Below are 17,736 nucleotides of genomic sequence, written 5' to 3'. Positions count from 1 at the left end.
AAAATATCACATAATTGGGGTCGCTTCAACCCGCGGACATGAAAAACAGCCGCGGCAACAGTGTTGAAGTAGCCCTTGGCAACACTGGGGTGCATGTGGGCGGATCCTGGAGCAAAAGCGGCGGTTGCCATGGTAACGAGAGAGAGTGACAGTCGCCCAAGCCAATCACTTGTTTCGGCCCGAACGAAAATAATGAGCGGTGTTTATTGCAGATTAAAAAGTCTAGTCACTCGATTTTTATACTCTCTTTTTCAGAGTACTTACATTTTAATTATGTATTGACACAAAAAGAAAGTTTAAACAAATTTGGACAAGTGTTTTAGATCATTCTTACCTACCCTACCTTTAACAAAGCAAGTAATTTTATTATTCCCTCGCAGACATCATATGGCCCTACTATGGGTTTCATGTTCTCGTTTGATTAATGTGCTGATGTTTCCTGATGTTTTCAGACGTGTCGAGCTGGAGGGAGGGTGGTGGGAGGAACCTCCAGCCTCCAGTGCTGTCAGCCGCTCCTCCCAGCGAAACGGACCCCAAGAGCGGCTCAGCTGAGGCCAGCACTCCTCTTCCTCTTCCTCTTCCTCCCTCTTCCTCGCCCTCCTCCACTGCTGCTGCTCAGTCCCCCGATCTGAAGGAGCCGGCGCCGCTGCGACCCGCTCAGCCTGTGCAGCGCAGAGCCGCCCCATCAGCCCTCCAGTACCAGCACCACACCACCACCACCTACCACGACATGCTGCCTGCCTTCGTGAGTCCGCTTCAATCTGATTTTAAAGGGTTAGTTCACCCAAAAATGTCAATTCTGTCATTAATTCCTCACCCTCATGTGGTTGGACACCCGTCAGACCTCCGTTCATCTTCAGACACAAATGAAGATATTTTAGTGTAAAGCTGATGCTGAGAAAGGCTTCAGATAGACCTCCATTGGCATTCAGTACATTTACACTCACAAGACCCATAAAAGGCACTAAAAACATCGTTACAAAGTCCATCTCACCACAGTGGCTCTACAATAATCTTACAATGCGACGACAATAGTTTTTGTGTGCAAAAAATCAAAATAACACCTTTATCCAGCTTGTTCTTGTCTTCCGTGTGTGTCTCCACGACGCATGCGCGAGAATATGAGCAGATCCGGCGTTCGGGAATCCATGAAATGCCACTTTAGCCCCATTTTGAGAACTACACCGAGACCTAAAGCACGATCAGTGTAGAATTCAACAGCTGAGATACGCGCGTCTTCCTCTGCTCGTAAACAAATCTCTTCTGGGTCATGTGTCCGAACGCCGGATCTGCTCATATTCTCACGCATGCGTCGTGGAGACACACACGGAAGACAAGAACAAGCTGGATAAAGGCGTTATTTTGATTTTTTTTTGCGCACAAAAACTATTGTCGTCGCTTCGTAAAATGATTGTAGAGTCACTGTGGTGAGATTTTAAAGTGCCTTTTATGGGTCTTGTGAGTGTAAATGTACTGAGGTCTTACGGGTGTCGAACGACATGAGGGTGAGGAATTAATGACAGAATTTTCATTTTTGGGTGAACTAACCCTTTAAAACCCAGTATGTGGCCGTAACGCAAAGCTAATGTTGGATGTGTGTGTTGTGGTTGCTCTCTTTGTTTGTCAGATGTGCCCTAAAGAGACTCGTGATGCCCCGGGCTCCTCGGATCACGGCCCGGCCGCTGTGGTGGCCCCTGTGCGCTTTGATTCCCGGTCGGTCTTCAGACCAGCGCCAGAGCCTGTCAAGTGAGCATTGCGCTAATCGATAATCAAGTCAACTTTATTTATATAGCGCTTTTAACAATGCAGATTGTTTCAGAGCAGATTCACAGTGTTAAACAGGAAAATAATGCAACAATTTTATTCAGCCGTTTAGCCGTTCTGGAGAAAACGGTGATGTCATCAGCTCATTATAATTATCATACAGTGACAATGTGGCCTTTAGATCAGTAATTTAGTTTAAATGGTTAATTTAGTTTAATTAGATTTAGTTGAAAAATGTAGTGTCTCCAACTGAGCAACACAAGCCAGAGGAAACCCAAACCCCATCAGGAGCAGAATGGAGGAAAATAAACCTTGGAGAAACCAGGCTCAGTCGGGGGGGCAGTTCCCCTCTGGCCAATCAACACACAGCGTATGATTATTATTCTGGCAACTTTACAGGTCAGAGGTCATAATAGATCGGAATATTCGAAAGATCAGAGTCATCACGCCGGAGACGGGTTTATTGAGGATGCCGTATCGATGAGGCAGTTTCAGGGGGAGCAGGGTTTTTCCTGGGTCAAAAATGGTCTTCGGTTGTGGCTGACAGACATGGTCACACACACACACACACGCGCGTGCGCGCACACACACACACACACACACACACACACACACGCACAGTAAAAAAGTACCCTACCCACGTGATCTGCAAGCTCAATACTGACAATACATTTTAAATAAATTCATAGAAATAGTTTGTAATGTTTGCTTATCTTATTTTGATACCTTGATGTTTGTTTTTGTTCCTCATTTTTACGCTATTTACAGATAATTGTTTTGGTATATAATCATATCAATATTAAAAAGTAGTATTAATAAATAGCCTAATTTTCTGCCCTATACAATTTCATAAAATTATCAGCTAGCTAACGACAACGTTGTTCTGGTTTCACCTCACTCCAGTCTAAACTAAATGATTTATAGGCTATTTATTTTACTACACATTGTGAACATAAATAAGCTGAAAGACTGTGGATAATCAAAACTAACTCTTACACGCACTCTTGCTAAAGTGGGTGAGTACACTTGTGTTCTGAGTAAATGATTAAACTGATTGGTGAGTTCAGTGTTGGACAGATCAGTTGTTCTAACCAGTCGTTAAAATGATTCGGTTCAAAGGAGTCATCAGGTGGCGAATCGGACATTAGCAGACGCGTTGTGTGTGTGAATCCCGTCTGTTAGAACATCGCAAAAGATGTCAACACACAGAAAACACTTCATAACTGGTAGGGCTGGGTATTGTTAGGAATTTGACAATTCGATTCGATTTCGATTCGATATTGCTTTATTAGCTTCGATATCGATTCAATAATAAGTAAATGCACAAGTAATGAAGTACCTGAGTATATTTTTAAATAATGTGTGCAGTATTACCAATGTTTAAGAACAAATTGACCCCAGCATGTTTCCTGTCATGGTTTATTTAACAGAACAAACCGTACAATATTGTACATGTGTTGAATACAAACCACAACTGTAACAAACAGGTGGAGTATAATGTGTTAAGAGCTCAAGTGCTGGAGATAAACCATTTAGTGCTTTGTAAGTAATAAGTAAGATTTTAAAATGTATGTGATGTTTAATAGGCAGCCAGTGCAGTGTTGACAGAACTGGGCTAATATGGTCACACTTCCTGGTTCTAGTAAGAACTGGAGCTGCTGCGTTTTGGACCAGCTGGAGTTTATTTATTAAGCGAGCAGGGCAACCACCCAGTAGAGCATTACAATAATCTAACCTTGAGGTCATGAACTGAGGAAAGCCCTCTATAAATATGGTCTTTGTTTCCGCAGTGGTGATTTAAGAAGAGAAAACCCGCGTTTCCCCCGAGCTCCGCCTCGGCCCTCGGCTCGCCCCATCCGCCGGCCGGGAGATCGAGCGCCGCGTCCTGCCATCATCAACCCTGAGGACCTGAAGGACCTGGATGAGCTGGACCATGAGTGTGAAGACGGCTGGGCGGGTGAGCCGTCGCTGCTCTCGTTAGCAGGCCAGGGTTTCCACCAATGTGCTCACTGTGGCCGCTGTGTGTTCCTCAGGTCTCCATGAGGAGGTGGATTATAGCGAGAAGCTCAAATTCAGTGATGATGAGGAAGATCACGCCCCACGCGAGAAGAGCAAGATCTGGTGAGTTTTGATTAGGCGGAAACTAAAATGGCGTCGACAAGATCAGTCTCTCGATTTTAATGGATCTTCATTTTGAGCTTGAGGTTGAGGTTTATGATGGTTGTCTTTTCAAATTATGCCAGTTTTATAAAAAAACATGAATAAATTAGAAAATTGAGAAAATCTTGGACGACTGAAGTCCTGACATTTTCGACTAAAAATGACGTTAGGAAAGAAAGGTTAAATGAATTAGCTGTGCACTGTGTGCAGTATTTGGTGGCCTTGTTGTCTGCCTAAATGAATTATAAATAAACATAAGCTAGTAGGCTATTTGCAGTATATTAAATAGTTTTTGAGCTGATTATTTTGCACTGAAATGAGTTACACACGAGTCTGACAGCGTTGCATCACGTGCACCTGCGCAATATCACAGCCTATGATTGTCAACTAGTGATATCATCACAAGAACTTTTGAGCAATATGCCACATAATTTAGACAATAGTTTTTGTCATATGTATCATAGTAACTGACACACTATCTGCTGCTCGAACATGAGCTCAGCTTCACGGCTGAGACACGAATAGACTATTAATGTAAAGCTTTTACTCTTAAACACAAAAGGCACGTCCACTTTAATAAAAAAGAATATTAAACAAGCCAGATCAAGAGCAGAAACGAAATAAAGTGCAGAAGTGAAAAATAAAGCATAGGCTCAAAACTAATACAAACAGTGCATTAGGCTCCAAATAAAACATCAAATAATAAAGTGCCCAAATCCAATAAATAATACTAGAAATACATTTGCAGTTTGCACAATAATAAAACGGACGGGGCGACCTAACGCAGGCGAGTTAGCGGAGCGTCTTTAGCTGATGTTTGTCGTCGAGCTGTGATGTGCAAACTGTGATGTGCATTCGACTTTTTTCCATTTTCTATCTTAAAATCCCTGCCGATGACATGATGGAAGAGACTGACTAGGAAAACACTCTCACAATTAAATAAATAATATACAGCAAAGAAGCCTAACGTTACTTCAGTCTGTCTCTTCTCCAGTGGGTTGGGCTAATCCAAAAGAAGTGAAAACAAGGGGTGTGTTCTGAAGACTGTTACCTGTGAAACAGAGGTGCTCTGAAAACACCCCCATTAGCAATTACTGCTTTCCACCTGATCAAATGAACACGGCAAAACTGATGGAATAAACGCGGCAAAAAATCTGAATGTTGGTCGAGCCAGAATGTATCAACTAATCGACTGGGAGATTACAGCCCTAGAATAAACATACAGAACATAAACATACAGGATACAGAATAACTTGCTTGAGAATGACACTTAACATCACATTTACCACACTGACCATAATCACAGTCGTCTAGAATAATCCATTTCGGCCCATTGCTAGTTTAGTGCCGGGTGTGGTGTAGAATGGGGGTCGACCGATATGGATTTTTTTTTGTGCCGATATTGCTTTTTTTCCCATCAGCCTTAGCCAATGACGATACGAGCTGCCGATTCTCTTGAGCCGATATTTGGAACAGATGCTGCTTTTGCTCCCTCAATTTACATCATAAAAAAGACACAATGATCAGGATGATAACAATTTAAAATTTACAATTTAAAAAAGGAACATTTATTGAACTAAAAAAAACTATAACTAATAGTGAAAACACGTGAGGTAGAACAAGAAAAAAAGAGTTCAGTGGTGAAAAATATTTAAGCATAAATAAAATAATTACACTATTACACACAGTATCAACAAGCGAGCAGCATCATAAAGTGCACACTGACTGTACTATACTTCATTTAAAACTATTTACAACCTAGTCATTTAATGGCTACACTCTAAAAAAATGCTGCGTTAAAAATAACCCAAGTTGGGTTGAATATGGACTAACCCAGCAATTGGGTTGTTTTGACCCAGCGGTTGGGTTAAATGTTTGCTTAAAACAACCCAATTGATGGGTTAGTCCATTTTCAACCCAACTTGGGTTATTTTTAACCCAGCATTGTTTAGAGTATAGGTGCACTTCACTTAATCTCTTGTGGAGCAACACCAGCGGTGATTCAGGAGAAAATCTCCCAATGCTCCACGTGAAACTTCAGTCTTTCCACCTTTTACCATCGTGTCAATTCTCAGCTGATTTTGATTAATATGCGCGAGGGAGAGCGAGAGTTTGAAGACGGTGAGAGCTGCCCTGTGGACGCCTGTCTGGAAATAATGCAGGGAAAAAATATCGGCGAATGCAGCAGCTTTATATCGGCCGATACACATAAAAATCACAAATATCGGCAAACGCAGCAGCTTTATATCGGCTGATACACTTAAAAATCACAAATATTGGCAAACGCAGCAGCTTTATATCGGCTGATACACGTAAAAATCACAAATATCGGCGAACGCAGCAACTTTATATCGGCCGATACACGTAAAAATCACAAATATCGGCAAACGCAGCAGCCTTATATCGGCTGATACACTTAAAAATCACAAATATCGGCGAACGCAGCAGCTTTATATCGGCTGATACACTTAAAAATCACAAATATCGGCAAACACAGCAGCTTTATATCGGCTGATACACTTAAAAATCACAAATATCGGCAAGCGCAGCAGCTTTATATCGGCTGATACACTTAAAAATCACAAATATCGGCGAACGCAGCAGCCTTATATCAGCCGATACACTTAAAAATCACAAATATCGGCGAACGCAGCAGCTTTATATCGGCTGATACACTTAAAAATCACAAATATCGGCAAACGCAGCAGCTTTATATCGGCTGATACACTTAAAAATCACAAATATCGGCAAACGCAGCAGCTTTATATCGGCTGATACACTTAAAAATCACAAATATCGGCAAACGCAGCAGCTTTATATCGGCTGATACACTTAAAAATCACAAATATCGGCAAACGCAGCAGCTTTATATCGGCTGATACACTTAAAAATCACAAATATCGGCAAACGCAGCAGCTTTATATCGGCTGATACACTTAAAAATCACAAATATCGGCAAACGCAGCAGCTTTATATCGGCTGATACACTTAAAAATCACAAATATCGGCAAACGCAGCAGCTTTATATCGGCTGATACACTTAAAAATCACAAATATCGGCGAACGCAGCAGCTTTATATCGGCCGAGACACGTAAAAATCACAAATATCGGCGAACGCAGCAGCCTTATATCAGCCGATACACGTAAAAATCACAAATATCGGCGAACGCAGCAGCTTTATATCGGCCGATACACGTAAAAATCACAAATATCGGCGAACGCAGCAGCTTTATATCGGCCGATACACGTAAAAATCACAAATATCGGCGAACGCAGCAGCTTTATATCGGCCGAGACACTTAAAAAGCACAAATATCGGCCTGATATATCGGTCTAACACTAAAGCGTCTGTTGTTGGGACTGAAGCAGGTTCTGGCTCTTGTGTCCTGCAGGGATGATTGGGAGCACCTTCAGGATCAGCATTCGTCTCAGAGCTCGGCTGAGGGCCCGTTCCCACAGGATGCCGAGGAGGAACCGTACCCTCGCCAGCCCGAGCCCTTGCCCTCCAGAAAGACCAACGGCCGCTTCTCCTCGGCGGAGTCTCAGGTGACGCTCAAGCTCTGTGTGCTACTGTACCTTTAAGACTTTACATGTAGATCATCTCTGTGTTGATGAGTATTATTATAGTTAAAAACTAAACAGTACAGCCGTAAAATTGCAATACTAGTATTTTTAGTGTTGTCTTAATGCATTTTCATACATAAAACCATCAAACATTGGTTGCCACATATTTCCTTCCCAAAATGCATCTTAACCACTTCAACTCTTTCATATTTATATCACACAAACTCAACCAAAAATAGACATTTCATATATCAGATGAAAGCTCTCACCCTCTAGAATATCACTGTGAAATATATTTATTTCACCAATCTAACGTTATTACCAAAAGAATCATGAAGATGGAAATGACTCCTTTGAACAAGCAAACACACGAGTCATTCCTGCTCGGATCACTTCGTCCTTGTGAAGCTACTACTACTGTCCCTTTTCTATTTTATATAAATAAATAAATAAATAAATAGAAGACATGTTTTGTTTCTTGGAAACATGATAGATTTGACAAAAGCTTGAGCTGACAGTAGCTTGAGATGGGACACAGATGTAAATGTATAGATATTTAACATTATCTGTAAAACTTTCATCAACCAAAAAGTTTGAATGGGTGAAATGTAATATTATTACTGAGTTAGAACTCTATTCTTTAGATCACCACAGGTAAAACCACACTCCAAATTTTACTTGGTATTTCTGTCTTTTTTCCAGTCCAAATATCTAAAAATTCTTAAATCAAGATGCTTTTACTAAGGAAAATTACATATTTTTTCTTGATTCCTGGGGGGAAAAATCCAAATTAATTGAGTTTTTGCTTGAAACAAACTAAATTATTTGCCAATGGATTAGAAAAATAATCTTATTTCTGTTTGGGACAGAAACAAGATTCCAAACAGAAACATTATTTTGCTTACCCCATTGGCAGATATATTTGCTTTTTTTTAACCAAAAACTCACTTAAATTTCATTTTATTTTCCAGAATATAAGAACCAATATCATTTATGCATCTTGATTTAATAATTTTTAGATATATTTATACTAGAAACAAGACACAAATACTAAATGACAGCATTTTTTTCAGTGCACACAAGGCAAAAAGTAAAAAAAAAAAAAAAATTGAATGGCTTTAAGGTATTTAGTCTATAAACATATAAATACAAATGCACAAACTGCAAGTTTATGACAAAAATAGTCTGCAATTTGGCCTAAAGTTTAGAACTGCCACCTTGTGTTGACATTGTGAGACTGCATGATTTGTAAATTATGCAAGGCGGGCCACATATAATATACTTTAATAGACAAGCTGCGGGCCGTTTGGACACCCCTGTTCTAGACCAATCGGAGCAAACATTTAACCCAACCGCTGGGTCAAAACAACCCAATTGCTGGGTTAGTCCATATTCAACCCAACTTGGGTTATTTTTAACCCAGCATTTTTTAGAGTGTAACTATTAAATGACTAGGTTGTAAATAGTTTTAAATGAAGTATAGTGCAGTCAGTGTGCACTTTATGATGCTGCTCGCTTGTTGATACTGTGTGTAATAGTGTCATTATTTGATTTATGCTTAAATATTTATTTTCACCACTGAACGCCCCACTACCTCTCCTGTTTTTAATATTTGTTAAATATTGTTTTTTTTAGTTCAATAAATGTTCCTTTTTTTAAATTGTTATCATCCTGATCATTGTGTCATTTTTATGATGTAAATTGAGGGAGCAAAAGCAGTATCGGCTCCAAATATCGGCTCTAGAGAATCGGCAGCTCGTATCGTCATTGGCTAAGGCTGGTGAAAAAAATCAGTATCGGCACTAAATCCATATCGGTCGACCCCCTACTCTGTAGCAACTCAAACTCATGTGGAGCAGCGTTTACGGTGTCCGCCGGATCATGAGTTGCTCCTGTGTGAATGAACACTCTGAAACACACATTAATTTCTCCTGTCCTTTGATTCTCATCTGCGTTCTTCTGTTGTTTGATGGCAGCACCAGCAGAAGAACGGTGGAACCAGTGAGTCCGCCGAGGAGCAGGAGGAGCCCCAGAGACCGGCTCCTCCCCGGGGGAAGTTTGTGTCCGCCGATCTCTCTGCGGTGGAAAGGGCGCGCAGACGGCGCGAGGAGGAGGAGAGGAGAGCGCGTGAAGAGAGGCTGGCGGCCTGTGCGGAGAAACTCAAAAAACTGGATGAGAAATTTGGCAAAACGGAGAAACCCGCTCGCTCTGGAGAAGCAGAAAGCAAAGAGCCACTGGCACAGTCTCCGGGCCGCAGGCCGTCCAAACACCACCAGGAGGGCTGGCAGTACGCCGCTAAAGGTACGCTAGTTCTGCTAGCTGCGTGTAATTGCCCTTCAGAGTTAGTGCTGCTGATTTTTGGCTTGTAACTTGCAATCATCTTGAATACAGAAGTGTTGGACACACCAGCCGAGTCCTCCAGTCAGGATTACAAAGATGAAGGTTGTAATTATCACAATGAAGACGATGGTCCTGAGTCCACCTCTCCCCTCCCAGACTACGGGCGGCACCAGAAGCCTGTGCCACCCCGGTTCCAGAAGCAGCACCAGCAGCAGGTGAGCCTTTACACCGAACCCGGAGCGGTGATGGTTATTAATACAGCCGCTGTTAGCATCTCAGGGCTCATTTCATTAACCCTCTGGGGCTCTTCGGTCATTTCTGACCTGAATATTTGTTTAAATAAGAAATGTTAAAAATCGTAGCTTCATCGGAATGGTCTGAAACTTGGTGACTTTATTGGTACTTGGTATATGAACACCCAAAAAATTGGGGACAGGATTTGAAAAGTCTAAGTGGTCGTAAAAAAAAAAAAAATAGTCACACTCAGGACCTTCGGGTCTAAAATGACCCTCATAGGAAATGAATGGGAAATTGGCAAAAATATGAAAATACAGAGTTTTTTGTGCGTACAATCTACAAATCAGCCAGGATGCAGAGAAAAAGACTCAACAGTGAAGATCTCTAAAAGTCAAGAGTGCAAAACAGACAAAAAAAACTCACACACACACACACACACACACACACACACACACACACACACACACACACACACACACACACACACACACACACACACACACACACACACACACAATTAACACATGCCATTCCAAAAGCGAATTGTGTGTGTGTGTGTGTGTGTGTGAGTGAGTGAGTGAGTGAGTTTTTTTGTCTGTTTTGCACTCTTGATGTTTTAGAGATCTTCACTGTTGAGTCTTTTTTTCTGCATCCTGGCTGATTTGTAGATTGTACGCACAAAAAAACTCTGTATTTTCATATATTTGCCAATTTTCCATTCATTTCCTATGAGGGTCATTTTAGACCTGAAGGTCCTGAGTGTGACTATTTTTTTTACAACCACTTTGACTTTTCAAATCCTGTCCCCAATTTTTTGGGGTGTTCATATACCAAGTACCAATAAAGTCACCAAGTTTCAGACCATTCCGATGAAGCTACGATTTTTAACATTTTTTATATAAAACGCAAGATCCACTATAGTGATAAAAATTTGCTATTCCGTGATAAAAATGCTCAATGTGTCCACCGATCTCATTTAAAAAAATGCTTTCATGAGGCCTAGACTTGACTCTAAAATGAAATACAGCTCGAATAATAATAATAATAATAATAATAATAAAAAAAAAATATATATATATAATTTTATTATATTCAATGGGAAAAAATGGGTCATAATTTTTGCATACATATTAATTATAAATCATAAAATTATCTCAAAACACCAAAAGAGAAAATACTATTGAACAAAAATTTATTTAATTGATTTAACTCAAATCTTCTTTTATCTTAATCCGCCCTCCGGGTCATTTTTGACCCGAAGGTCGTGAGTGCGACCCCTAAACTCTTCCCCCAGAGGGTTAATGCCCTTTGCTCTGTGGACTCTAGGAGCAGGTGTATAAGATGGCGCCGTGGCAGCAGGCGGGTCACGCCACTCAGTCCAGCTCCGCCCACCCGCAGAGAGGCTTCTACCCGCCTCATGTCCTGGGCTTCGACCCGCGCTGGATGATGATGCCCCCCTACATGGATCCACGCATGACCCAGGGATGTTCTCCGGTGGATTTCTACCCTCCTGGGGTTCACTCCTCCGGTAAATAACATCCACTGTGTACTCACAAGCAAACACCCTGGCATTAAAGGATTAGCTCACTTTTAAATACACTTTTGCTGATAGTTTCCTCACCCTCATGTCATCCAAGATGTCCATGTCTGTCTTTCTGCAGTTGGAAAGAAATTAAGGTTTTGGATGAAAACAGTCCAGGGGTTTTCCTCCATATAATGGACTTCAATGGACTCCAAACGGTTCAAATGACAGTTTTAGTGCAGCTTCAAAGGACTTTAAATGAATTAATAAGGGTCTTAGCTAGCAAAACAATCAGTTTCTGAGAGAAACCCAGCAGTATTTATGCTATTATTTTGATCATCTCTGAGCTCCGCCATAACTTCCGCTAAGTGAGGTCAAAATACGATCGTGGTCATAGATATATTGATCGTAGATTCTTCATTCTACTGATACGTGCAGGTGCTAATGAGGCATCTATGTATATATCTATGACCCCGATCGTATTTGACCTCACTTAGCGGAAGTTATGGCGGATGATCACGCTCGTCTGATAAGAGGTAAAATAATATCATAAATACTGCTGGGTTTCTCTCAGAAGCTGATGGTTTGTCTAGATCAGACCCTTATTCATCATCTGGTGTCGTTTAAAGCTGCACTGAAACTGACATTTGGAGCCCATTCAGGGTTTTTCCTGGGTCAAAAATGGTCTTCGGTGGTGGCTGACAGACATGGTCATCCATACACACACACACGCACGCACAGTAAAAAAGTACCCTACCCGCGTGATCTGCAAGCGCAATACTGACAATACATTTTAAATAAATTCAAAGAAAGTTTGTAACTTTTGCTTATCTTATTTTGATCCCACATGAAAAAATACTGTAGTATATTATAGTAAAATTACTCTAGTAAATACTATAGTGTTTTTGAACCGTACTATACTTACTACAGTAAATTAACAAAGTGTAGTAAATACTATAATATACTATAGTATTTTTTCATGTGGGATACCTTGATGTTTGTTTTTGTTCCTCATTTTTACACTATTTACTGATAATTGTTTTGGTATATAATCATATCAATATTAAAAAGTAGTAATAAAAAAATGAACAAATAGCCAAATAGCATTTTCTGCCATATACAATTTCATAAAATGATCAGCTAGCTAACAACAACTTTCTTCTGGGTTCACCTCACTCCAGTCTAAACTAAGTGATGTATAGGCTATTTATTTTACTACACATTATGAACATAAATAAGCTCAAAGACTGTGGATAATTAAAACTAACTCTTACACCCACTCTTGCTAAATTGTGTAAGCACACTTGTGTTCTCATTTCAGACGTATTCAGAGTAAATGATTAAACTGATTCGTTAGTTCAGTGTTGGACAGATCAGTTGTTCTATGGTTCTAACCAGTCGTTAAAATGATTCGGTTCAAATGAGTCATTAGGTTGCGAATCGGACATCAGCAGACGCGTTGTGTGTGAATCCCGTCTGTTAGAACATCGCGAAAGATTTGTCAACACACAGAAAACACTTCATAACCGTTCATAATCGAATAGGATTTGTTTCCCGTTTATTGAAAGTATGCTTTATGCAGCTGGTCAGAGAATCAGTCAATGTTTTTTGAGCGCATTTCACACCCAGCGGTAATGAAAGGAAAGCATCGTCTGATAGCGCCACGTGCAACATGGATTCGGTCTTCCGACCTTTTGATTTTGATTAACGTAATATGTGAAATATTAGAAAGCTAAGAATGCTTATTTTGAAGACCGAGAGCGTGTGAGCGGGGGAGGAGCTTTGATCGTTCTCTCTGACATTCAGTTACAAGCGCAGCATCTATTCTACATCATTCATAAATCACAATAACTCATCAAATAAAGCTTTGGCGGGACAAAAATTTGTTTTGGCGGCCGCCAAAAAATTTTCAATGTAGGAAAAACCCTGCCATTGAAGTGCATAATATGGAGGAAAACCCTGGACTGTTTTCATCCAAAACCTTAATTTCTTTTCGACTGCAGAAAGACAGACATGGACATATTGGATGAAACTATCAGCAAAAGTGTATTTAAAAGTGAACTAATCCTTTAAGTTATGGGTGATCAAACATGCCTCCGTTTATATTGTGAGACTGATATTTATGTTATTTTAAAGGTCTGGTGAAACCCGTCCTTCAGCAGGATCACCTGAATAGCCCTGGTTCCACCTCGGACGAAGGCTGCCATCCCAACATGCATCAGGAGAGGAGGGCACCATCCACTGAGCCTTACCAAGTGTGGAACCAGGACAGCTACTCCTCCGCCCGCAGTTTCACCCCACCCTACCAGAGACAGCATGAGAACGGAGACAGGGTGGCAGCGGATGACCGGAGTGACCGCTCGTGCTCCAGACACGACTCTTATGAAGACCAGAGAGAGAGTCCGGCGGAGGAAGTGCCACATCAAGGCTTCCGCCAAGTGTCCCATGATCAGCCCTTGATTCTCAGCAGGGGAGATGGCGAGCATAGGGACGTGTCCACCGGGAGACATCAGAAAGAAGACGAGGCCTTCGACCCTAAGGAGAAAAGCTACGACTCGGATTTCTGGAGAAAGGACGCGAGTCTGAGGAAAGATGCCCAGTGGTCCGATCACGGCTCCAGCAGTAGTAGCGTTAGCCAGCCGTCTGAGTCCAGCGGGAGAACTCTTAGGAGGACGGGACCCATTAAGAAACCCGTGCTGAAGCCCTTAAAGGTTGAAGACAAGGAGAACGAGAAACCCAAGATCGAGCCCGAAGAGAAGCCGGTCCCTTACAGGCTAGAGAAGGAAGTAGTCACAAACGTCTATGACCTGAAAAAAGACGCCCCACTTCTGTCTACCAGGCACGCCGCCCCGCCTCCTGAGCAAGCAGAAGCTCTCAAATATGAGAAAACCAGCAGCGAGTTGCACAAGGAGAACTGCTGGGATAGCGTCAAACCTCAGTCTGTGGACGCCGCAGACCTCAGAGAAGCGCCTCGACGCAACAACTGGATCTTCATCGATGAAGAGCAGGCGTTCGCCGGGGCGCGCGGAGCCGGACGCGGGCGCGGCCGCGGCTTTCGAGAGTTCAGCTCTCGCGGTGGAGCTCGTGGAGGGCGTGGCGAAGGCAATCGAGGAGGCTACACCAACACAGGTGCTCCGAGACCAACACGCGGACGCGGATCCCGAGATTTTAGGAGTGAGGATCTGCAACGAGGCAAACCTCGGAGGCGCAACGTGAGCGAGACGCACAGCGAGGCCTCGGAGTACGAGGAGCTGCCCAAACGTCCCCGGCAAAAGGTTGTGGAAAACGGGGAAGCTCCGTTTCCTTCGTCCGGAGAGGTCAAGAGGGCCGATAGGGAGTCCTGGAGATCCAACAAGATCTACACTGATGATCAAAGCAATGACTCCAAGGCGAAATCGACAAGAGTGTTTGGAAGGTCGTTGCCGCCGAGACTCAACTACAGCCGTGGATTTCCCTCAAGGGATATATCGACGTGGCGAGGCCGAGGAAGCCAGTTTGGAGGCGGCCCAGCACAAGAGAACGGCTACAACTTCAGCACAGACTCCTCCAGACGCGAGCCACTGAAGTACCCGCCGAAATTCAGCAGCTCCTTCGTAGAGAACGGCGTCGAGGACCGAGATGGAGGCTTCTACATCGATAACGATAACCCCGACAACCGGCCCCTGCGGCGGCGACGCCCCCCTCGCCAGGACAAACCCCCGCGGTTCAGGCGTCTCCGCCAGGAGCGGGAGGGAGGAGGGCAGTGGAACGGGGAGGACTACGCTAACGGAGACTTAGCCAATCAGTGGCCGGGGCGGCCCAAGGGCCCCGAGGAGCACTGGCCCAATCACTACCCCGGAGGACGGCCTCAGGAGGTCACAGGTCAAGGCGAGGACTGGGAGACCGGCTCCGAGAACAGTGATTTCAGCGACTGGCGGGAGAAACGGGGCCCGCATGGCGACACACAGGCGGATTCGGGTCATGGTGACCCCGGCTCTGAGAAGAGAGAGCTCTCCAAGCGGAGCTTTTCCAGCCAGCGGCCCGTGGTCGAGAGGCAGAACCGCAAGAGTGACGTGTCTGTGATGGAGAACAACAAGATGGGCCGCTCGACGGACGCTCAGGCCGGCTCCTGCGGGAGAAGCGAGAGAAGCGAGAGCTGGCACAACGGCGTTTCTTCCAGCAGCAAGCGGTGCGTTTACACTAGGGCTGGGGGAAAAATATTGATTTCGTGATTTTAATCGATTCTCAGTTCTACAAAACAATATCGATTCTTAAATCCCAAGAATCGATTAGTCTATTTTTTTTTTTTTTTTACGAAATTCAAAAACATAAATATTAGGGCTGGGTAAAAAATATATTATTAGATTCTCAGTTCTACAAAACAATATCGGTTCTTAAATCCCAAGAATCGATTAGTCTATTTTTTTTTATGAAATTCAAAAACATAAATATAAGGGCTGGGAAAAAAATAATATTCGATTCTCACTTTTACAAAACAATATCGATTAGTCTATTTTTTTTACGAAATTCAAAAAAATAAATATTAGGGCTGGGTAAAAAATATATTATTCGATTCTCAGTTTTACAAAACAATATTGATTCTTAAAGGTCCCCTTCTTCACGATTCCATTGTTCAAACTTTAGTTAGTGTGTAATGTTGCTGTTAGAGCATAAATAATACCTGTAAAATTATAAAGCTCAAAGTTCAATGCCAAGCGAGATATTTTATTTAACAGAAGTTCCCTTTCAAAGCCTACAGCGAACGGCTGGTTTGGACTACATCCTGGTACTTCCTGCTATAATTACGTCAGTAGAGCAGTAGAACAGACTTACCTCCGCCCACAAAGAAACGCGAAAAAGGGGGCGTGGTCTTGTTGCTGTCCCACGTGGAGAAGCGGACGGTCGCGTGGAGAAAAGGAACTGTTGCGTTGAGTGTGTTTATCGCCATGTCATCGAGACGCTGTTATTTTCATCCAGGAGTCAAATCACCTTTGTTTGGCTTTCCCAGGGACGCTGTAGAGATTATTGAACGCATACATCTCTCCGTTAAGAGGCGTGACCTTTCCAACGTGCGCTAAACTGCTGTCAAATTACAACACAGGAACCGCTTTCACGTGCGCTAAGCTGTGGTCGAATCACAGCACAGGAACCGCTTGCACAATCAGAACTCGTTACGTGTTTCTGAAGGAGGGACTTTATAGAACAAGGAAATCACCAGCCGTTTTTAGGACAGTGGAAACAGCAGTATACAGATAAGTAAATAGTGTGAAAAATACTGTGTTTTTTTACACGCGAAACATGAACACATGTTATATTGCACACTGTAAACACAATCAAAGCTTCAAAAAAACACGAAGAACGGGATCTTTAAATCCCAAGAATCGATTAGTCTATTTTTTTTTTTTTATGAAATTCAAAAACATAAATATTAGGGCTGGGTAAAAAATATATTATTCGATTCTCAGTTTTACAAAACAATATTGATTCTTAAATCCCAAGAATCGATTGGTCATCCTGTTTTCAGTTAATGAATGAAATGAACATTGTAGCTCCTCCCATCCAATAAATCGCTATAATCTTTGTGCTTTATTACTATTGATATAAAACAAAGTCTCAGATTTCAAATTATGTCTATTTTTTTACGAAATTCAAAAGCATAAATAGCGTTTTGGCGCGAGATCGCTCGGCTCAGCTCAGGAGAACCAGATGAGCTGGTCTTCTCTTCCGCTTTAATACCAGTAACAGCGCAAAATAAACACCAATGAGCTTAAAATAATGATAATGGCTAGTGGATAATGATAAACGTTTTAACACTGAAAACGGAAAGCATTTTAATTATCCACAATAAATGAACAAAACAATAAAAGCGATGGACTCTCAGTCTGTTCACAAACTAATGAATAAACAGCTGAAACTGCAGAGGATGATTGAGTTTTAGGTAGAGCTGGGAATCCATTAAAAAAACTAATTAATCACTTTTTTTCTGTAACTAATCACAATTAATACATTTTTAATGTTTTGATATTGTAATAATTTCAGTTACACTCCAAATTAATGTAGAAACAATTGATTGACAGCATATTTTAAATATGTGTTGTATTATGTTTTTATGAATGAAGGCCAGCATCACTGAAGTCTCTATGAAACATTAATGACATCACAGTAAAAC

At 42.0% G+C, this 17,736-nt stretch overlaps 1 protein-coding gene across 1 annotated transcript in view; it reads left to right on the top strand.

The window, feature by feature from the left end:
• The window catches only part of prrc2b (proline-rich coiled-coil 2B), a 59,834-nt gene that overhangs the window by 11,944 nt on the left and 30,154 nt on the right, over positions 1 to 17,736 (top strand). The window contains exons 7-15 of the mRNA XM_079815694.1: positions 453 to 745; positions 1,628 to 1,746; positions 3,555 to 3,721; positions 3,798 to 3,885; positions 7,318 to 7,471; positions 9,466 to 9,790; positions 9,881 to 10,044; positions 11,393 to 11,594; positions 13,725 to 15,756. Of these exons, the coding sequence (XP_079671820.1) occupies positions 453 to 745; positions 1,628 to 1,746; positions 3,555 to 3,721; positions 3,798 to 3,885; positions 7,318 to 7,471; positions 9,466 to 9,790; positions 9,881 to 10,044; positions 11,393 to 11,594; positions 13,725 to 15,756 (3,544 nt within the window). The remainder of the gene's footprint in view (positions 1 to 452; positions 746 to 1,627; positions 1,747 to 3,554; positions 3,722 to 3,797; positions 3,886 to 7,317; positions 7,472 to 9,465; positions 9,791 to 9,880; positions 10,045 to 11,392; positions 11,595 to 13,724; positions 15,757 to 17,736) is intronic.

This window comes from Gobio gobio, assembly GCF_949357685.1.
Source record: "Gobio gobio genome assembly, chromosome: 4".
Taxonomy (NCBI): Eukaryota; Metazoa; Chordata; class Actinopteri; order Cypriniformes; family Gobionidae; genus Gobio; species Gobio gobio.
This window is presented reverse-complemented; position numbering and strand designations above follow the sequence as displayed.